The sequence below is a fragment of the Nyctibius grandis genome, chromosome 2 (genome assembly GCF_013368605.1).
Source record: "Nyctibius grandis isolate bNycGra1 chromosome 2, bNycGra1.pri, whole genome shotgun sequence".
In the NCBI taxonomy this organism is placed as follows: Eukaryota; Metazoa; Chordata; class Aves; order Nyctibiiformes; family Nyctibiidae; genus Nyctibius; species Nyctibius grandis.
Window position 1 is genome coordinate 67,511,099 of NC_090659.1, and position 22,059 is coordinate 67,533,157.

Consider the following 22,059-nt stretch of genomic DNA (forward strand, 5'->3'; position numbering starts at 1 on the left):
AGGGAGCGCGCCCACCCTGGGGGGCGGGGCCGAAACAGCCGGCCCCTCCCCTGCCACCGTGCCCCGCTACGCTGCACCGCCCCAGCTACGACGTGTCCGTTGCTAGGTTCGGCCGTAAGTTGAGACCCAGAGTCGTAAAGATGACGGTCGCCGTTGAAGGTGGAGGCAAAGCCTCGGTCTCTTCGCACGGCGTGCCCGTGCCGCTCGCTTCGAGGGTGGCGAGCTCCGTTGTTCGGGTGCGCGGGGAGAGGGCAAGACGTTTTCTTCACGCAGGCTCTTGCAGTCGCTGCGGCCCCGCCCGTGAAACCGCCGGGCGAACTACCGGCGCGGTCCCGTGTTGCACATGCGCAGTCGTGAGGTCGAGGCGCAAGGGGCGGGGGGCGTGAGGGCTGCTGCCATAAAGCGCGGACGATGTCGGGGCCGCCGGGTCCCGCTGAGCTGCCGGTGTTTGAGAAGCGGCTGCTGGTGACGGGCGGCGCCGGGTTCATGTGAGTGCGGGCGGCCGCGGCGTCCCGAGCACGGCCTCCCCTCTGCAGGGCTGGTCCGTGGGCCTCCTCCCTGGGGGCGCGGGTGGGACGCGGCGGCGGCGGGAGGGGGGTCCCGCCGTGCCGCTTCGCTTGCCCGCTTCCTTAGCTCTGTCCCGGGCCGGTTCCGTGACGCCGCTAGCTCGGGCCGCGTTCGCCTAGGCGCCTCGTTTCTGCAGGACCGGGTTCTCCTTGGCGGCCGCCTGCGGAGTTTGAGGCGGGGAGTGAACGGGTTTGCTGCCCGGCTGTCCTACGCCCGCGGCCCATGAGAAGGTGCTCGGTGAAGAGGCCTCCTAGCGCCGACGGTGGGAGTCGGTGCTCAGCCTCAGCCGGGGTGGGGTAGGAGGTTAACAGAGCTCTGGGCCCAAGGCTGTTCCTCACCTCCGCTCCCCAGTGCTGTGGGCTCTGCTCGAGGCAGAGAAAGCTCAGGTCCATCTTAAGCCTGAGCCCGTCGGCGTGCTCACAGTCTGCAGCTCCGAGAGGGCGAGATTTCTGTGTGCACCCTCCAGCCTGGGGGGCGGGAGATGTGAATAAACCCTGCCAAACCTGAACTGTCAGGGTGCGCTTCCTGTACACAAGACTGTACCAGAGAGAAATGCCACCTGGTAAACAGGCCATCCTTTCTTCTTACACCTCACAGCAGTGTCGGACAGTTGGGTGTTGAGAGTCAGTGCTGCAGGTTAGGAGAGTTGACGGGTTCTCCGTAATACCTAATATATAAACTTAGGAGTGTAAAAGTATTTTGAAATGGCAATTGAATGTAGCATGTAACAGTGGTGTGCGTTTTTTTTTTTTAGGTGGCTGTGAGCAGTGCTGCTTTCTTTTGTTATAGCATGAACTTTTAATCTGATTTTTAGTGTCTTAACAGTATACAGTTATGGGCTGTATGATTTCAATAGAATAATGTTGACATATCTGTGATTACTCTTTCAGCTGTCTTGAGTACAGCCACTTCTTCCCCCAAAGTCTTTTAATATTGCTAAACTTATTTGTAATTTGTCATCCCTTTGTTACCTTAAAGCTAACTATATAATGGTAAAATATGTTTCTCTTCTATACTGCAGTGCTTCACATGTAGTTGTCTCTCTTGTGAAAAACTATCCCAACTATCTGATTATAAATCTAGATAAGGTAAGTAGCTTCTTTTCTTTTTTGGTATGGAAAATGGTTTTAAATGATTTTTAATACAATATATAGCATGTTGAAAATTGTATGGATTATCGTTATTTATTAAATTTTTATTTGACTATCCTTTTGTTCTTATGCAAAAAAAATTCAGCTGTTGTTCATGCTTACACTCTTGTGCCCACCACAAATAATTATTTGAAAAAAAAAAAAAAATGAAGGAAACTTTTGAAGTTCTAAACTTCTGTTTGAGAATTTTTGCACTTAGAATGTCTTTCAGAGTTTTGTGTTTTTAAAGCTTCATCATGTCTGCTTGCAAAATAGCTTTTATTTTGAAAGAAGTTTTTACTTTGTTCTCAAACTTCCTAGTGATTAGGTTGGATCTGAGCTTATTTATTTTCATGAAGCCCACTTAATGATATTGTGTGGGTATTTCTTTTCAGCTCGACTACTGTGCAAGCTTGAAGAATCTTGAAATGGTCTCTGAGAAGGAAAACTACAAGTTTATCCAGGTGATAAAGCCTTCTCTTCTAGAAAACTTCAATTTTTACTGTTTTTTATGCCTTCGTACCAAGGTAATGTGGTCTCCAGAGCTCCTCAAACTAGAAGCCACTGCTTTAATTTATGGTAAAGTTGAAATTACTTCTACTAATTAATTGTCAAGAATGAGTCAGTGTATGTAATATGCCAATGTATGTGACAATTGGAAGGATGTAATAGCATTTACTTCATCTGTTTGCCTTATTTCTTCATATTTCACCTGCAGAAGTGTGTGACTGCAGTAGTATAACAGTATGTTCTATCTCTTACATGAAGTAGCCTTTTGAAAGTTTATATATTTTATTGTATAATAAAGATACAGAACGGGTAAAAGCAAGACTATGGAGATGAGTGGTTTTAGGGATGATTGTTTCACTTTTGATAGGTGATATGGACAAGATGGACTCAGATTTGGCTCCTCCATGCTTCTCTGATGCTATCTTAGATTTTGCACCTTCAAACACTGCCATTTGCCACATTTCATGGTGTGCAGCACTCTTTCTGTTAGCACTAGACATCGGGCTACATTCTTGCTTTTGCTGCTGTTGATGCTGTGTAGTTCATAGTTGTTTTGGAACAGGGTCTCATGGGAACACTTAAGGTATGCCTTTTCTTAAAACTTTGCCAATTAAATTACTTTACTGTTTCCACAGTTTTATCATTAGACAGGAAATAGATTTTCATTTATTGTTCAGATAAACGTTCTAACTGCTAGGTTTGTGTGCTGAGGTTCTTCCCCCCTCTATGAGAGTCAGTACTGATGCTGGTGTCTCTGTCTAGCTGGGCTGCCTGAGGTTGCAGGACATCAGAGAAATGCATATAGTTTAATTTTCTGAAATAGCCACTTGGGGGCAACTTTGCCAAAGGTCGTTGATGTGTAAGTTAAACATATCTCTTAGATTCAGGCAAGGTTGGGAATTAAACTTTTCCTCACTTATTTGGTGACCCCTATGGCTGTTTACATTTTTGTGAACCTACCTCTTTATTTCAGTAAGTGATTATCTCCGAGCTATTGGGATAAAAGTTGCATGAGGGGAAAGGGGACGTCTACTAAGCAAACGTATGCATGCCCAAAGTGGATTTTTGGTTATTTTGCCTAATTTTGTCAGTTTGCAGTATGTGATATGAAACGTATGAATGCTGTAGAAAAGCCTCGTTACCTGGATATATATTAACATTTAATTGCTGGGGATAGTGCAGAGTTCTAGAAGGCATCCTGTAAACAGCCAGATCCCTATGTGAAGCAGAGAGATAGTAACAAGGAATGATGTAGCTATGCTGCTTCTGAGCTAGAGTAGGAATAGGTCCTCACAAAACTTACACCAGTATAATTCATTCCAACTTTTCAGGATTTTTTTGTTTGTTTTATTGTTGTTTTTTTTTTTTTTTTCCCCGAAGGAAGGTTGATCAGAGCTTGTATGCAGCTGTATGAAGTCAAGCAGTTTACACTGACAGGAAAAGAATGCACTGGAAAAAGTACTTTCTGATGGACAAGCCCTATGATTAGAACTGTAACACTGTTACTGGCCTTAGGAGAGAGCAGGAAAGATAACAGCTGTAGTGGTGCTGTAGAAAAGAAGCCTGTTTTGGAATGTGGAGAAGTAAAAGTTTAGAAAACTTGCATAAGGAGCTGTATGAAGGATTCAGTTTTATCATAATTTCTGTTGCTGCTCAGCACAGATGTATTGAGTTTGAATTTCAGTTTAAAAAAAATCGCTGTAACCATTTAGTTCAAAATAATATATGAGCCTGAAGTATTTACTGGAGGGTTTCAGTTCTGTTCAGGGATAAGAAATAAGAAAATCTTTCTCCCATTTCTGACATGTTGTACTTCTTTGAGGCTGTTGTTCAGAATTGTTGCTTGAGAACTTCTTAAAACATAGGTGCATTTAAACTGTTTTTAGTTAATTGACTTGTTATTGAAAATACAGAAGTCTTCCTCCCCAAGACACCCCTTTTTCTCAGGTGCTATCTTGTTTGAGTTGAGCCAACAGATAAATATCAAAAGCTTTTTCTCTGCTTGTGTTTACCTTTAAAAGCTGCTGTTGTTTCTATGTCAAGCTAAAGAATGGCTTGTGTGTTGATGCCAGACTCTTTTCTAATTATATTAATTTAAAAGAAAATTACCAGAAGAAACAACAAAACCCAAAGTCCTTGCAAGACATCCAACCATCTATTTTGGCAGAAGTGGAAACCCACTTCACCTTTCCTAAGGCCACTGGGTGTCACTGTCACTTAGCCAGACTCCAGTAACTCTTACTCGCTGTGGGAACTCTGTCATTTCAACCTCAGCATTCAAGCTACAGTCTATACTTTGCTGTGTATATTTTGGGGGTGATGCTGTTTCTAATGTTAAGTAGTAATATAAATACTGAAAGAAATTTCATTGAGGCTGTTGCTCAAAATGTGTGAAATTTATATCTGGTCTAATTTCAGACATGGCATTGATAAATTGCCCAAAACTCAGTTGACAGTGCTATTTGTATCCTGTGCTTCCTTTGTAATGGTTTGTTATGTGATGCTTGGTACAGATGAAAACTTACTATTTTCTGTCAAAAATAACGTGTTACTGATTTTTTTTTTTTTTTTTGCTGTTTAGGGAGATATTTGTGAATCTGATTTTATAAAACACCTCTTTGAAACTGAGAAAATAGATATAGTCCTTCATTTTGCAGCCCAAACTCATGTAGGTGAGCATTGTTGCATGTTTTGGTATTGTTTTCCAGGAGTATATTTGTTTGAAATATGTACTGATATTTTTTGTCTTTTCCCTTCATATGAAACAAGAATATAGTTTGTCTCTACAAACTACATGATTCAAGGTCTGGTGGCCTTTTTAACTTAAAGGGGTTCACAACCTTAATTTAGAAAGTGCTTCATATGACTGTTGTCTATTTTAATTGTGCATAAATGTGCCCTTTTTTTTTTGCATTACACTTTTAAATTCCATCTAGATGCACATGTAACTGCCAGTGTACTGGTGGAGTCATGAAAACAAAGGAAAAAAGAGTTTGTTCATAGTCTTAAGCTTTTACTTGATTGGCTTTAACCTTGCAGGAAAAAACACAGTGTGAACGCTGAAGGATTAGGCATAGCTCCCTTCAGAATCCTACCCGTATTTTAAGAAGAGAGAGTGAATTATACTTAAAAGTGCCTGTTTCAGATTACCACTCTTCAGTAACACTGTTCGTGAGAACTATCCCTACCATACTTCTTTCATCACAAGAAGAAATCCTTGAAGAATTCTCCAGGAAAATACTTCTCAAAATTGTCAAATTTGGTATGCACAAAGTCATTAGGTCAGTGGGACAATTCTTAAGAATTAAAACAGGTGCTAGTGAATTAACAGTAATAGGTGTATATTACTGTTTCTTACAACTATCTTTGAATGATACTTTTCTTACTGAGCTTGGCCCTTCCTAGTGGAGAGAGGAAGTAGTTATGCTGCCGCTTAAATAAAGTTAGATAATGGTATTTCAAGTGGAGCCATCGATAGCCAATGAGCTTTTGCTCCTGATTCCAGCCTCTTGTCGAGAGCAAGGATTTTGTCTTGAAGTAAGTGTAGGAAGTGCCTTCATTTAATAATGACCTTGCTATCTGACAATCAAAGAATTAGTGATAAAGTCCCAATCTATATTGCAGCCTCTAATATTACGGTTCAATAGGGAGCCATGTCTTGCCTAAATTTAATCAGAATTGTCTATATTTTTTTAATGTAGATCTTTCATTTTGGCATGCCCTGGAATTCACGTATGTGAATGTTTATGGCACTAATGTGCTGGTTGCTGCTGCGCATGAAGCCAATGTGGAGAAGTTTGTCTATGTTAGTACAGATGAAGTATATGGAGGTAGCACTGATGAGGTGAGTTTGAAAGTGCATGAGGGTTTTTCTAGCCTTACTTGCTTTTAATAGTGAAAACAAAATGAGTGTAACTTTCATTGGCCCCTGTAAATGTATGACTTTTGAGCTATTTCTGACAATTCTGGAACTTGTAAACAAGCACTGATTGTTTCTAGAAAGCTGAGTATCAAAATTGTCCTGAATTTTTTTTTGTAGCATGTTTTGTATTGAATGTCTATTAACTAAAGCAGTGAGATTGAGGTCATTAATGACACGTGAATACTTCTCACGGATAGTATCAAAGGAACGTATTATACAAATTTTGCCTTGGAGCATTCATGAGACTTCTGTAATGTGCACAGTATGTTGTGGGTTTTTTATTATTTTTATTTTTATTTTTTCCTGCTCTGCCTTGGCTATGAACGTGACAGGCAGAGAACTGTTTTATACTCTAGCTGAAATACTAACAGAACTGTAGGTACTGACAATTTGAACAGGAAACCATTCCTGTATTACTGGAAGAAATATGTAGATGTTTCTTGTTGTTCTATGGAAATCTTTGATTCTTCTCCATTTATGCCTGACCGTAATTCAGGAAATGTAACTTAGCTCAGTAAAAAGGCAAGTTATGCATGCTTATCCTTCTATTGGTGTAAATAACAGTCAAGGATTCTTGTGCCATAATCCATGAAAATACTAATGTGTTTCAGAAAAGTCATGTGCAATTTCTTGGTGTTGCAATGTCTTTGAGTTCCTTCAACAAAACTTTGATCTGTAGACTTTTATGATACCCAAGGATGTTGTTTTCCTTCCTGCATGTAGACCAGTGGTTTGGCTGAGACAACTTCAAGTGAACTTTTTCTACCTCTGGGCCTTGAAAAGAGCACTTCCATTTAATCTGTTTTTCATTCTCTTTGTGAATCATAGTAGAAGTTCTTGAAGAGAGGATTATTTTTTTTTTTTTGATGGGAGGAAGGTCAAAAAGTAAATCGGGGTCAATTAATTTCAGAGGCAAGGTCAGACAAGAACAGTGAGTCCTTTAATCACGTTAGCTGATTGTTATGAATTGCACCTCAGGCAGTGTAGAATCCCTCCTTCCTTTGGTTCATTATTGTATTTCGTTTTGGTTTGTGTTGTGGGGTTTTTTTTGTTTGGTTTTTTTCCCCCCTCAAATGAGAAGTAGATAGAAGTGGCAAGGTAGCCATGAAGCTACCTGTTCTGGAACAGGTCAGAATTGTTGAAGCCTTGCTTTGGAAGGCTTTGGGTTGAAATTCTACTTTTCTTATAGAAATGAAGTTGATAGAAAAGGGAGAATGGACCCCTTTTATTTAGCTCTGAAAGGTCAATTTGCTAGCGGTGGTGCAATGGCACTCTGACACAATATGAGCCTGAAAAAGATTGAACCTCCCTGTGGCAACAGTGATTATTTTACAAGATAAAAATCTGAGGACTTGCCACTGTGAAGTGCTCTGGTAGAAGTATAAAAATATTACTGCTGGTATCCTGGAGGCCTCCTGTGTTTGATAAATAGACTGTCTTTTGTTATTGGTCTTCTGCTATAAGTGGAAGGGTGACTTTCTCAGACTGGTGTGCTTGGATATTTAGGGATTTTTATTTCAGTTGCAACTGCAGCTTTTTTTAACTTTAAGACTTATCTGAACAAAAGAAATTGAGTAATGCAAGTTTTTCTTTTCGTTTTAGGAATTTGATGAATCCTCACCAAAACGTCCAACAAATCCCTATGCCTCCTCCAAAGCAGCTGCAGAGTGTTTTGTTCAGTCTTACTGGGAAAGGTACCAAGTAAGTTGATGCAAGCTTCAAAAACTCTGAAGCTCATACTTAAGTGCCTAGATTATGTATATAAATGTATTAAAAAAAAAAAATCAGTACTAGTTCACACAGTGCCACCTCTTTCCTGATTGCTAGTCTTGTAGTTTGGATGTGTCGGAGGATGTCTACCACTTACTGATGGAGATACACTGCAAAACAGTGGAGAGAGGTCAAATGTTTTTAAATTTTTTTTGAAAATATGAACTGTAATGTCTAAAAATGTTCTCTGATAAAATGGTCAAAGAGAACACTAGCAATTTTAAAAAGTGTTAAACTTGAAGGAAATCCATTTGTACAGAAGTAGAATATGCAAAATTGAAATTGTATTAAGACTAGGCTTAGCAAAAAAAAAAAAGGAAGGAAAAAACCTATTGCTCAGATTTAAGCAAAAATATTTAAAATTTTGAATCCTTTAGATTTTTGTTCTTGACATGTCTTTCTGCAAAGTTGTTTCTGACATAAAGTTGCCTTGAATAAGATGTTAATGACTGTGAAATGTTTTCTTGGAATAAGAAGTAGTAAGCCAGTCTTCAGTCAACCAGATGCATGCATGTAATGTGCTACAGTGGTTCCATAGCAAGACTGAGAGGTTACAAACATTTTGTCACTTGTGATGCTTCTAACAAACAGAAGGCTGGAGGCCCTTGCCTATTTGACAGAAGCATGAGTAGCTTAATTCATTAATGCTTGTAAGGGCTTGCAGATTTTTGAATAAGCACTGTGGGTGTGTAATTTTGTTATTTATTGATCAGCAAGAAGCCTACAGATTTTTACTGGTATATATTTTCTTATGTAATCACATGCATGTTTAATGCTTTTAAGTTCCCAGTTGTTATCACACGGAGCAGTAATGTTTATGGACCACACCAGTATCCAGAAAAAGTAAGTTAAACCTATGCTTTACTGAGCTTCCGTATACCATAATTCAGGGTTGCAGTGATGTTACTTGTTTCTCATAAGAATGGACTGACTTCTGAAAAAAGCACTGCCTTGCAAATATGTTTGTCCACGCTTACCCGTGACTGTATATTTTGATCTTACGCTAACATGTCTTACCATCAACGCAATGAACACTTTTTTTTTGGTTGTGAGTCAAGCATCAATTAGAGATTTCTAGTTATTTATGTGAATTTTACTACAATGACTTCGTTTTGTAATTTTTCTGTTTTTCAAAGGATATTTAACTGCTGTATGTCTGGTAGGGTTCCCTTATGAATTACATTAACTCACATGTCATGTGCTGTGATTAGGAATGTTATTACTTAAGATAAACATTTCAAAAAGTAAATTGTGAGAGAGCCATATGTCTGTTATAGAAAGAGATGTTCCAGCCTGTACAGAAAATAAGTAAGATGAAGCTGTAGCAATCAGACATATGCTGAGAAGTAGCGCAGAGTGACTTGTTCTTTGTGTGTGTCCATACATACCTTGCAGGGTAACTATTTGAAGTCGTTATTAGTGAGAGGGTGTTGCCTCTGTAGGCAATACCAAGATCTGCTATGCTAGTGAATGGAAATACAGTGATGGAATGATGGTGACAATCATATGTACTGTTTGGAGTTCAGAGCTTGTGTGAAACGTAGCTATATTTTGCTGTTCTAGTGAGATATTTTTAAATTTGAGTTGCTTTTTATGTGTTGGGGTTTTTTTGCAAAGAAATTTATTTTCCCCTACATTATTGCAGATGGATAAGCAATGTTTTTTTAAAATATGTTTTTCACTGATCTGTGGCTTGGGAAATGTCTGGCTACAGGTTACATGATGTTGGGAGTATATTCAGGGGATGTATCACTATTTACTTGCTTTTAGCTTATATATATTCTTCATCAGGTATCCACTTTTAGTTACTGCTAAAAACACAATAGTAGGCTAGATGAATCTTTAGTTTTACCTTGTATGTCTGTTCCTATATTTAGAGTAGCTAGTTAACAAAATTAAAAGAATTGGAATAGCTTTCTAATGGCTTCAGTTTAAAAACTTTAATAGCAGGGCCAACTGTTCTGACGTTTCTGGGACATTATGAACAGATATAAGCCTGTAGCTGAGCATAATGTAAATCTTTATGCTGCAAGCTAATGGCTGTCACTTGATCCGTGTTTACTTATCATGAAATTTTCTGTTGGTTCTCTTGCAAATGTAACTATTTTAATGACTCTTACTTTTTGGCTATAGATTTACTGCAGCTTGCTGGATGTTTAAACCACGTTCTAAGCTGTTTGCAATAGTCATCCCTAGTTGGACTTCTGTGTGCGAAAAGTAATGGAAACATTTTCTTTTGTAAAAATGTTACATTTCTAACTACTGATTTGCAATGGTTGACCAGAAGGATAAGTTTACAACACAATAGAGGCATCTAGTCTTAGAAAAAAAAAAAATCCCAAAAACCAAACCAAAAACCATCTCCACACAAACACCTTGATTTCCTGTGAACTTCAGAAAAAACAATATGGTGCAAAAGATACTGTGCTTACACCAGAGTGATAGAATCCTTGCAGTTTCTGGACTTGATGCGTTCTTTGATTAGACTTAAGAAAACTTGAAAGTGTTTAAAGGGTCTTATTAAAATATTTAATGATACTTATTAGTGAATGGAGTAATGGTTTTTGTTCAATTCCTTAGGTTATTCCAAAGTTTATATCTTTGTTGCAACAGAACAGAAAATGGTAGGTAATTTGCTTTTTTATGTGGTATTTGTGCTATAGAACTGTAATTACAGTTACAAATATGTGGTATAGTTAGGAAATTATCATTTTACAAAGTTATGAATTGCTTATTTTAATAATAGGATTTTCTTAAAAAACTAGAGAATTGTTTGTTTGTCAGCTACTTAAGGTATCTTCAGGTAACTGCTAAGAGCAAAACTGCTTAAAACACAGTCTAATAAATGGAATGCTTCTATCTAAGAATTAACAAAAATTTCTTGCCTTTTCCTGATTTTAAGCTGTATTCATGGTTCTGGACTTCAAAGAAGGAATTTCCTTTATGCGACTGATGTAGTAGAAGCATTCCTTACTGTCCTGAAGGAGGGGAAGCCAGGTGAAATTTATAACATTGGAACTAACTTTGAGATGTCCATCGCCCAGCTTGCTAAGGAGTTAATCCATTTAGTGAGTAAACAGTTATGGTGCTTTTCTTTACCAGTCATTGCACATACGAACAATTCTACTATAAACCTTTTGTAGCTCTGAGAGAGCTTAGGCGTGTAGTGGGTCTTAGAAGGTAATTGTAGCAGAAGGATGTGCTGCCCTTCCTGTGGCAGCTGTAAGTTTGCAGTACAGGCTATCGTGTGTTGCATTTCTGTATTGGTTATGCCGACTGGGACATAACTGGCATGATGCTTAAATGCTGTTTGGTAGGTTTTATTTTTTTTATGCTGGCTGCTTCAGTTTTGGTCTGAGAATGCAACACTATTAAAATCTCACAATTTGATTATGAATGGTTAGGCAGTGCTCAGATGTAGGAGAAGTGTTGGAATTGTTCTAGGTAGTTTTGATAATTTCGGTAGTTTGAAAACTCAGTTTAGACAAAAGACCATTTCTGTTAGTGGTTTGTTTTTTTTTTTTTAACAGACTTAAATCTTGTTAAATGTATGTTAAGACAGTGCAAGATGTATGGGAGTGATTTTTGTTTCTCTTCTTGACAGATAAAGAAGACCAGTTCGGAATCTGAAATGGAGCACTGGATGGATTATGTCAAAGACAGGTAAGAAAATAGTGAAGCATATGGAGGATAGCTTTATCCTAAAGGTTTCTGGGTCTCTTGTCAAAAGAGTTTTTTGTGAAAGTGTTTCTGCTCTGCAAGAGGGAAAACTTTGGAGGGACTAAGAGCTGTTTTGCTTTCTTAATTTTTTTTTGTTAGTGGATTTTGCATCTATGATCTGTACAGAACACTTTATAGAAAAACAAGATTTCCATTTATTATTTAAATCTTTAGGTCAAAGTATATGTCTTAAAGGGGAATGTGTAATGCTAATCTGTCGATCTCCAGACTTTCTTCAGACTTCTCACTACTGAAGTCTGCTCTGGGGAAAGGACAGTTTTACACGATGACTAAATCTTTTCTTAAGGGTAGTTTAGGTAGTTTGTTCAGTACTTTGTATTCAACATCACTTGAGTGAGATGAATCCCATCGTCTCTCATTTAGCTTTAGTATTTTGACATTAATGTGACTAGTTCAGACTTAGATGTGCTTTATAGGCAAGACCTGCTCTTCACAGGCAGAAATACACACCTACTGAGTGTAGTTAGATTCCTGTCTTAAGCTGAAGCTGCTATCTCAAAAGTAGATGTAAAACTCTGAGGTGCCAAAGTTAGGGCAGTGGCAAAAATGGATAGCTTATTTATAAATATGCTTTTGCTCTGTGTTTCCGTCCTTAATTTCAGGCTTGGTTTGGCTCTGTTCTTTTATCTCTATTTCTTTTCTGCAGTAACAATGAGTCTCTGCTTACTTTAGATATCACTCTCTTTCTCCAGAGTGATTAGAAATGACGTATCTACTGATAGCAGTTAAGTAGTATTATGGCCTTTAGAATTCTCACTTTCTGTTCACATTTGGATTGTTGTCATGGCAACTGAAGTGTCTTTAAATGTACCAATTTTTGTTTTTAAAAGGAAGTGTTCTTCAGAATCCTATCTGAGTGTATCACAGGTCTTTGAACAAATTGCCTTTGGCTCACATGATGTGACTGTTCAGTAGGTCTTAGTGTAATTCAGATTGAGGTGTTTCTTCATGTGTATTAGGCCCTGTCCACTAATGTTTAAACATAAATGGGCTTGGGAAAACTAACCACATGGGAATATATGTTTCAAAGAATGTTGAGGCCTTATAAAAGATTCTTAAGATGCCTAACTAATGATTTAATTCTATAATGAGCGACTTAAAGGTCATGGGGGTTACTTGCCATGGAAAAATGAGTTCTGCTTCTGCTTGAGATTAGCTTGTTTTAGTAACAGTGATAAGTAGCTGATTTCTGTCTGCACAGGTAGCTTAACTATTCAGTATGCTAGTGCCAGTAATGCAGGAGTGCTAGACTAGACTACCTAACTGCCAGACTGTGGAAGTGAAAATTTGTGCTATGCTTAAATGAAGGGAACCTCTTTCTGTGTCGAATCTTGCAGCCTGAGATTCTACATATTCAGTATTACTAAGTTTGTGTAGCTAATGAGGTACTGTAATGATACCGCTTTGGAAGTCTGTGTCTTTCAAATGTCAAGTATGTGAAAATTTGTGGGCTTTCAGGATGAAAAATGTGAATGCTGATATTAGAAAACACTGGCTTGCGTAGTGACTCTAAATTGCAAATGCACTGATTTGCACAATTGCATTGGCAGTGATTTGAGCTTTGCATTCATTTTTGTGCCAAAAAATATGAATTCATATTTATTCTAGTCAATTCCAACTAGTTGACTGTACAAACTGAATTGTATTGTTGTAGCTACACTCAACTGCCGCGTATTTTTTGAAGCCAATACAATCTGTTCATGTTGATGGGGATTTTCAAAATTGAAGCATACCTGATGTTGGTTTGAAGACAATGTGAAGTACTGCATCTCTAATTAATGAAAAAGTCTAATCAAATTGTTTTCCTTGTGCATTTTATATTTCATCAGACCTACCAATGACCTGAGATACCCAATGAATTCAGAAAAAATGCACAATTTAGGATGGAGACCTAAAGTGCCTTGGAAAGAAGGAATAAAGAAAACAAGTAGGACTGGTGCCTTTTACATTAATTGATTTAGAAGTGCTGGGAGGAGGGAAAAGGAAAGAGGGGAAAAATGGGTATATAGGTTAGTTAATGAGAAGCTAAAGGGAATGAATTTAACATTTTAATTTTGCATAAAATTGGCTGCTTTAAGTAGTGAATTCACCTGATTAAAAAAAAAAGGTTAATCACAATAAAGTAGTATCAGGTATTAGAATTAATTACTTTTTAATGCTAGAATGTCTTGCTTAAAGAATTTATAAAATCTAAACTAGATTTTTTTAATATTATAGGTTAAAATTTTGCATAATGAACTATTAGCATGTTGTCAGTCTTACGATATCTGTGGAATATTTGAATTTCTCTGTTATCTTTGGTCAACTTGACTCATCATCATTCTCTTCATCCTAGTTGAATGGTACAAAGAAAACTTTCACAACTGGAAAAGCGCAGAGAAAGCTTTGGAGCCCTTTCCTGTGGCAGAGCCATTTGCACAGCTCAGCAGTCCGTAAGGTGGCAGAGAACCTGAAGGAGTTTATTCTACCTCATACAGTCTTTTCTTTGAAGCCTGCAATCAAGTGGCCACACTGAAGTCTTAATGTGTTCAAGATACATGAACCATGATGAATACAGAACTACAGTACGGCACAACTTTGGAAAGGTTTCAGCACTTTATAAGTTGAACCTCTTAATTTCCGCTTTTGGTGCAATACTATATTCTCACTAGGTATTGATTTTAAAGAACTGCACAAGGTGAAGAATATTTATAATGCCATAAATTAGTGTAACTGATGTCAAATCTGCCTTATTAATTTAGAATAATTAATTGCGGTTACAGCTTTTCAGAATTTCAGTGAAATTTGTTTTAGTTCTGGAATCGCTCATCTGTATTAATGTGTTTTTAGTGTAATATATTATTTTTGTCATTTTAAAGAGTTACGTTCTGTTTTTAATCAAGGGGAAAACTGCTATATTTTCTGGAGAGTATAAATCAGTTGATAAAAGCTAGATATGGCACCCATATGATTCAGTCCTTTTTCTCTGTTGGTGCACTATCCCCTTCTGTAGATGAAGGATTAAACTGTTATCTACTCTATAACTTTAAATGCCCTTTTTTAAAGGAGTTGGGGGCAAAAAGGTGTCAAGAAGTAGCAGGTGTTCTCACTGAAATTTCCAGAAGCATTTTCTTAAACTTTGCTCTGTTTCAGATGTCATCTTTTTACTGTATTACTGTCTTCTACGTGTTAACTTCCTTTTCTCAACATATTGTAACAAACTTGAAATACTGTAACACAGTTAACATTCCAGTGATGTTATTTCCTATGATATAAAGGCTATTTTTGGAGAAAAATTTTAAATGCTTTTCCTGTGAATTGTGGTTTGGCACACCTTATTCAATGCAGTGTTTCACAGGCTGTGTTTATTTTTTTTAGTGACAAACATTTTAAAGATGAAGCAATATTTGAATGGAAAGTTTGGGAGGAAACTTCAATTCTAGAAATAATGAATCTTTTTTCAAAGTTGATTTAGTAATAAAAGTTACGGTGTAACTGGTTTCTCTTAAGTAAACGTTGAAAAAGTAGATGGTGGGTTTTTTTTTTATATTTGTTAATTTTTGGGGGATATAGGAAGAACTGTCTTCACTTTTTTGGCTTAGAGATGGCAGATATACAAGAGAAAACTCTTCTTGGTTTTATCCCTTTAACTTCTCTACTTGGCACAGTCCCAGACCCTTCTGTTGCCTCTGGGTAGAGATGCAGAATCGTAGGGCTAGGATGTGATGGTGTCCTCGGAAATTGCTGCAACTTCACAAGTCTCTCAGAAACTGGGTGTTAACTCTCAAAACACAAGTGTGTGCAGAAGTCCTTTCCTCATCGCTCTGGGTGCAGGAAGAATGGAGCTTGGGCATTTGCCTTAGCTTTGCTCCTGCGAGAGTTTTGGTAGTAACCAGACATAAAACTGAATAGTATGGATGCAGATTGCCTACACGTAGTGGTGCCCTTGGACCCATGATGCTCCCAACTTCATCACCCCCCTCTGTGTTGCACAGTGCTGGTGATAAAATGCTACTTTTGGTTGGTAAGAGTCACCTTAAAAGAAGGCTGAACAGTAAAGCTTCTAGGCTTACCTTAGCACCAAGTATGTGTTCTGAAGTCTAGGAATGTGTTACTGGAGGTGAGTTTTCTGTGACAAAGTGGGATAATAATACTATGCTAGAATTGTATTGCACTTGTATTTTTGGTGTTTCTGATACTTGGTTTGGTAGTCAAAACCTCTGTTTGGGAAGGACAGAAGTTACAGGACTTAATATGTACTAGTCAGTTAAAATACTTGGCTTACCAGATACTCAAGGTTAAGTTGCTATTGATGAATCACTTAAATTTCATAGTCAAGCACACATTGCTGGTAACATTCAAGTATTTTCTTAATTTTTATATTTTCTTGAGATACAGCTCCCTTAGAATATGCAGAGTTACTGACTTACCTTACTGTTCTGTATTTTACAGAAGGCAATACCAGAAATAGCGGCACTACTGCAAAAATCTTTTAGCTGTATTTATGCTTACTGTGGCAGCTGAACTGGGTGAGCTGCATGAAAGTATGTATCTTTCACATCTGTTTATGCTGGAATACTGGTAATGTGATGTGTCTTCAATTTTGGGAATAGAGGTTATAGATTATTTTTTACGAAATTATTTTTAATCTTACAAAGAGGTACAGTGTCTTTGAAACATAACACCATCACAGTTGATTTTTAATCAGATCAGAAATATACAGAAGAAAGCAGTTGTGTGTGGTTTGTTCTCTGAACAGATCTTTTGAAAGTTGTATTGAATGTTTAGCTGCTGAAGATGCAAGCTTTAACATGTGACTGTACAGACAAATGATATTACTGGGAATGAATTTCTCGATTTTTAGTGGCAGCTGTTCTAGTTTAAATGTTTTTGAAGATTTAATCCTTCAAAGTGTTTGATTTTTGGCTCAGTATTCCTACTTTTATTTTTGTATATATGTAAATAAATATACACACACACGTTTTTAAATCTATATATATTAAAAAAAAATTAATCTAGGAGGCTTTTGCTTTGAGCTACTTTGATGCTGCAGATCAGGTTGCCTTAGCAGGCAAGTGCTCTGGCAGGAGCATTCCTTTGGCAGGGAAAAGTCTTTTGCTGTTAAAAGAAACACCTTACTTTGCCATTAACCTTCTGGTTTCTGCAGGAAGAAAAGGGCAAAGGGATCAGCTAGCGAACTGTTAATGTGGAGAAGTGTAATGCTTTTAGGTTTTATATCTCACTATTTTCATGTGGAAGGTATGAAGAAGCATTTCCACAGAAGGAAAAGGTAGCGATGTAAAATACTGTGAACACAGCAATCTTTCAGTCCACTTTTCTCAAGGTTTCTATCACAGAACAAATTGAGGTTACACCAATAAGAAAATAAATGGAGTGATTGTGTATGTCACTTAAATTGCTAAAGCTTTCTAAAGGAGAAGGGCTGGCCTTCGGTGAAGGGTTTGTTCAGGTTCCATCATGGACAAGAGGCTCATACGTGGGAAATTATTTGGGGACAGCTGTCTCTTCTGCATCTCTTTTGGGGGGTTATTGTTGTGGGTTGGATCAGATCTTCAAGAAGCAGCTCCTGAAACCCCTTGTGCGTTGAGGAAAACCAACAGTCGGCAGCGGCGGCGGCAGCGGCGGTGGCAGCGACTGAGGTTAGTGCGGGGAGAGATCGGGCCGTAGCGGGCGGGCGGTTTCTGTGCGGTTTCTGTGCTCCGGGCCCCCCCGAGCAGCAGCCTGAGACCTGCCTGGACCCGGAAGTTCCCGGCAACGAATCAGGAGAGGAGGGGGTGTAGCACCACCCCCTGTGATCGGGTGATAAAGAGCCTCTGGGAGGACAGGGACTAGTCCCTGCCCAGAGGGGAGAGGGGGAGTCAGCAGTGACTGTGTGAGTCAGCAGTGACTGTGTGTGTCCCGGGGCGGAGGAGGGCACAGCCCCAGGGGCGTGGCAGTTTGTGCAGCAGTTCTTGCAGGCAGGGTGGTGAGCAGGGTAGGCGGGCAGGCAGGTATGGTTTCCACTCGGCGGGGCCCTAAGTCCCTTGCGGGTGCCAGAAAAGACATGGCAACCCAAACAGACCTGCTGCGGAAGCATGCAGAGATGCAGGTGTCAGGCTGCAGGGAGTGCCAGAGCCTGGCCCTGGCACTCGAGGGTAACGGAGACCTCACCTGTGTGAGGTGCGAACAGGTCGATGACCTGATCTCCTTGGTGGCCCAGCTCAAGGAGGAGGTGGAAAGGTTAAGGAGTACAAGAGCATCCCAGGAAGAGGATGGCGGGCAGTGCTGTTCCCTGCCTGTCCTGCGGAAAACGGACGGGCCTAATGCTCCCCGGGTAGTGGAGGATCCTCTTCCTCCTCCACAAGGAGCAGGAGGAGACCGAGGGGATGGGGGGGAATGGAGGCAGGTCCCTGCTCGGGGTGGCAGGCGAATCCCATCCCGACCTTCCTCCCCTCCCCACGTCCCCCTGCAGAATAGGTATGAGGTGCTGGAGCCTGAGAGTCCTCCTGAGTGTCAGGAAGACATGAATCTAGGTGAAAGACCTTCTACGGGGCTACGTAAACAGAAGCAACCAAGTAAGAGGGTTGCAACCAGCTCCAAAAAGGAGAAAAGAAAAGTAATTGTTATAGGCGACTCCCTGCTAAGGGGAACAGAGGGCCCCATATGCAGGCCAGACCCGACTCACAGGGAAGTCTGCTGCCTCCCTGGGGCTCGGGTAAGGGATGTTGCCAGGAGGATTCCTCAACTGGTGAGGCCCTCTGACTACTACCCACTCTTAGTATTCCAGGTGGGTAGGGATGAGATTGAAGAGAGAAGTCCCAGGGCTATCAAAAGGGACTTCAGGGCCCTGGGGCGTTTGGTAAAGGGGGTAGGTGCGCAGGTGATATTCTCTGTTCAATTCCTTTGGTATTTGGTGAAAATAGGGAAAAGACTATGAAAGTACAACAGATTAATACGTGGCTAAGAGACTGGTGCTGTAGGTGGGATTTTGGGTTTGTTGACCACGGGGTAGCTTTCATGACACCGGGCCTGCTTATGCTGGATGGGGAACAGCTGAATCAGAAGGGGAAAAGGGTTATGGCCCAGAAGTTGTCAGGGCTGATCAAGAGGTCTTTAAACTAGGTTCAATGGGGGAGGGGGATAAGACCAGGGCAGCCACAAATGAACCTAGGGGTGACAGGCCTGCGTCGGGGGCAAGGCCGCTAGCCCAGCTGAAGTGCGTTTACACCAGTGCACGCAGCATGGGCAACAAACAGGAAGAGCTAGAGGCCACTGTACAGCAGGAAGGTTATGATGTGGTTGCCATCACAGAAACATGGTGGGATGACTCTCATGACTGGAGTGCAACTATGGATGGCTATAAGCTCTTTAAGAGGGACAGGAGAAGCAGGAGAGGCGGTGGGGTAGCGCTGTATGTTAGGGAGTGCTTGGACTGTTTTGAAATAAAGGAAGATGGTGAGGTTGACAAGGTTAAATGTTTATGGGTGAAGATCAGGGGGAAGGTCGGCAGGGCGGGCATTACGGTGGGAGTCTGTTATAGACCACCCAACCAGGATGAGCAGGCGGACGAGGCGTTTTACAAGCGGCTGTCAGAAGCTGCCCGGTCGCCGGCCCTTGTACTCGTGGGCAACTTCAACTTGCCGGATGTCTGCTGGAAATACAACATGGCAGAGAGGAAGCAATCTAGGAGATTCCTCGAATGTGTGGAGGACAACTTCCTCATGCAAGTGGTAAATGAGCCCACTAGAGGAGGGGCCCTGCTTGACCTGTTGTTTGTGAACAGAGAAGGACTAGTGGGAGATGTGAGGGTCGGTGGCCGTCTTGGGAGTAGCAACCACGAAATGTTAGAGTTTTCGATAGTGGGGGAGGTAAGGAGGGGCAAGAGTAGAACTTCTGCCTTAGATTTCCGGCGGGCTGACTTTAGCCTGTTTAAGAGGCTGGTGGACCGAGTCCCTTGGGAGTCGGTCCTGGAGGGCAAAGGAGTCCAGGAAGGCTGGACATGCTTCAAAAGGGAATTGTTAAATATTCAGGAGCAGGCTGTCCCAGTGTGTAGGAAGGCAAGCCGTCGGGGAAAAAGACCGGCCTGGTTAAACAGGGAACTTAGACTAGAACTTAAGGAAAAAAAGAGAGCCTACTTGCTCTGGAAGAAGGGTCGGGTAACTTGGGAGGTCTATAGGGACGTGGCCAGGTCATGTAGGGAGAAGATTAGAAGGGCCAAAGCTCAATTAGAGCTCGATTTGGCTGCTACAGTCAAAGATAACAAAAAAAGCTTTTACAAATACATCAACAGCAAAAGGAGGGTCAAGGAGAGCCTCCACCACTTGCTGAATGAGGAGGGTAGTGTAGTGTCAGGGGATGAGGAAAAGGCAGAGGTGCTCAATGCCTTCTTTGCCTCGGTCTTTAATGTCAAGATCGGTTGTCCTCAGGAGACTTGGCCCCCAGAGCCTGAAGTTAGGGACAGGGGGCTGTGTGAACCTCCCATGATCCAGGAGGAGACGGTTAGTGACCTGCTGTGCCAGTTGGACACCCACAAGGCTATGGGCCCGGATGGGATTCACCCCAGAGTAATGAAGGAACTGGCAAATGAACTTGCCAAACCACTCTCCATTATCTACCGGCAGTCCTGGCTAACTGGAGAAGTTCCAGCTGACTGGAAATTAGCAAATGTAACGCCCATCTACAAGAAGGGCCAGAAGGATGATCCAGGGAACTATAGGCCTGTCAGCCTGACCTCGTTGCCAGGCAAGGTGATGGAACAGATCATCCTGAGTGCCATTACACGGCCCATGCAGGACAATCGGGGCATCGGGGCCAGCCAACATGGATTCATGAAAGGCAGGTCCTGCTCGACCAACCTGGTCTCCTTCTATGACCAAGTGACCCACTTAGTAGATGAGGGCAGGGCTGTGGATGTAGGCTATCTAGACTTCAGTAAGGCATTTGACACTGTCTCCCACAGCATCCTCCTGGACAAACTGGCTGCCCGGGGCTTGGATGGGTGGACTCTTAAATGGGTTAAAAACTGGCTGGCTGGCCGAGCCCAGAGAGTGGTGGTGAATGGGGCAAAGTCCAACTGGCGGCCGGTCACTAGCGGTGTTCCCCAGGGCTCAGTTCTGGGGCCGGTGCTGTTCAATATCTTTATAGATGATCTAGACGTAGGGATTGAGTGCACCCTCAGTAAATTTGCAGATGACACCAAGCTGGGTGGGAGTGTCAATCTGCTGGAGGGTAGGAAGGCCCTTCAGAGGGATCTGGACAGGTTAGATAGATGGGCCGAGACCAACGGCATGAGGTTCAACAAGAACAAGTGCCGGGTCTTACACTTCGGCCACAACAACCCCATGCAGCTCTACAGGCTGGGGGAAGAGTGGTTAGAAAGCGGCCCGGTGGAAAGAGACCTGGGGGTGCTGATCGACAGCCGGCTAAACATGAGTCAGCAGTGTGCCCAGGTGGCCAAGAAGGCCAATGGCATCCTGGCCTCTATTAGGAATAGTGTAGCCAGCCGGTCTAGGGAAGTGATCGTCCCTCTGTACTCGGCACTGGTGAGGCCGCATCTTGAGTACTGTGTTCAGTTCTGGGCCCCGCACTTCAAGAAAGATGTTGAGGTGTTGGAGCGAGTCCAGAGGAGGGCGACCAAGCTGGTGAAGGGTCTGGAGGGTCTGACCTACGAGGAACGGCTGAGGGAGCTGGGGTTGTTTAGCCTGGAGAAGAGGAGGCTCAGAGGTGACCTTATTGCAGTCTACAACTACCTGAAGGGAGGTTGTAGTGAAGTGGGAGTCGGCCTCTTCTCCCGGGCAGCTAGTGATAGGACAAGAGGACACAGCCTCAAGCTTCACCAGGGGAGGTTCAGGTTGGACATCAGGAAGAATTTCTTTACAGAAAGGGTTATTAGACATTGGACTGGGCTGCCCAGGGAGGTGGTGGAGTCACCATCTCTGGATGTGTTTAAGAAAAGACTGGACATGGCACTTAGTGCCATGGTCTAGTTGACAGGGTGGTGTAGGGGCAACGGTTGGACTCGATGATCCATGAGGTCTCTTCCAACCTGGTTGATTCTGTGAACATTGCTGCCCCATTATCTTGGTGTACCAAGCCTGCCGTTCAGCACATCCCTTGCAAGCAGTGAGGGAAAGAATTCGGAAGACAGTGGAGTGGACAGCTGAGGCAGGGCTGGCTGCAGTCCAGCTGCCCTGCAAATAGTGGCCTGTGGGGCCTTTGGGTGCATATCAGTCCCAGTTTGTGTGGTGGAGATAATCCTTGCTTTCTCCAAGGCTGTCTCTGGTCTGGCCTTGGCACCTGCTTGCTGATGTTTACATGCTGCTTGGCATTAAGGGGTGCCAGCTGTGGTTGAGGCTGGTTTATGTTGTCATAAGATGACAGCCTAGAAAACAGCTTTTCTATGTCCACCTTCTCCTTTACTAGGTATAGGAGAAAGGCTGT

The 22,059-nt window shown here is 41.6% G+C and overlaps 1 protein-coding gene across 2 annotated transcripts; it reads left to right on the forward strand.

Moving 5' to 3' along the window:
• Positions 1–407: 407 nt before the first annotated feature.
• On the forward strand, positions 408–15,039 carry TGDS (TDP-glucose 4,6-dehydratase). 2 transcript variants are annotated; one of them, XM_068425334.1, is made up of 12 exons: positions 408–488; positions 1,589–1,655; positions 2,093–2,161; positions 4,789–4,879; positions 5,909–6,051; positions 7,732–7,830; positions 8,683–8,742; positions 10,480–10,523; positions 10,802–10,967; positions 11,504–11,562; positions 13,470–13,567; positions 13,976–15,039. In XM_068425334.1, exons 1-12 carry the CDS (start codon positions 412–414, stop codon positions 14,074–14,076), a joined length of 1,074 nt encoding a protein of 357 aa, XP_068281435.1. In that variant the 5' UTR covers positions 408–411; the 3' UTR covers positions 14,077–15,039. The 2 variants fall into 2 exon arrangements, with proteins under 2 accessions (XP_068281435.1, XP_068281436.1); XM_068425335.1 differs by lacking the exons at positions 408–488; positions 1,589–1,655 and adding an exon at positions 2,575–2,790 and having other exon boundaries at positions 2,142–2,161.
• The last annotated feature ends 7,020 nt before the right edge of the window (positions 15,040–22,059 follow it).

Bases quoted from the DNA above. Each gene is read 5' to 3' on its own strand.
- TGDS (XM_068425334.1), top strand. From the start codon at position 412: ATGTCGGGGCCGCCGGGTCCCGCTGAGCTGCCGGTGTTTGAGAAGCGG. The intron at 489-1,588 runs GTGAGTGCGGGC...TCTATACTGCAG, and splicing joins ACGGGCGGCGCCGGGTTCAT to TGCTTCACATGTAGTTGTCT. The intron at 8,743-10,479 runs GTAAGTTAAACC...TCAATTCCTTAG, and splicing joins CACACCAGTATCCAGAAAAA to GTTATTCCAAAGTTTATATC.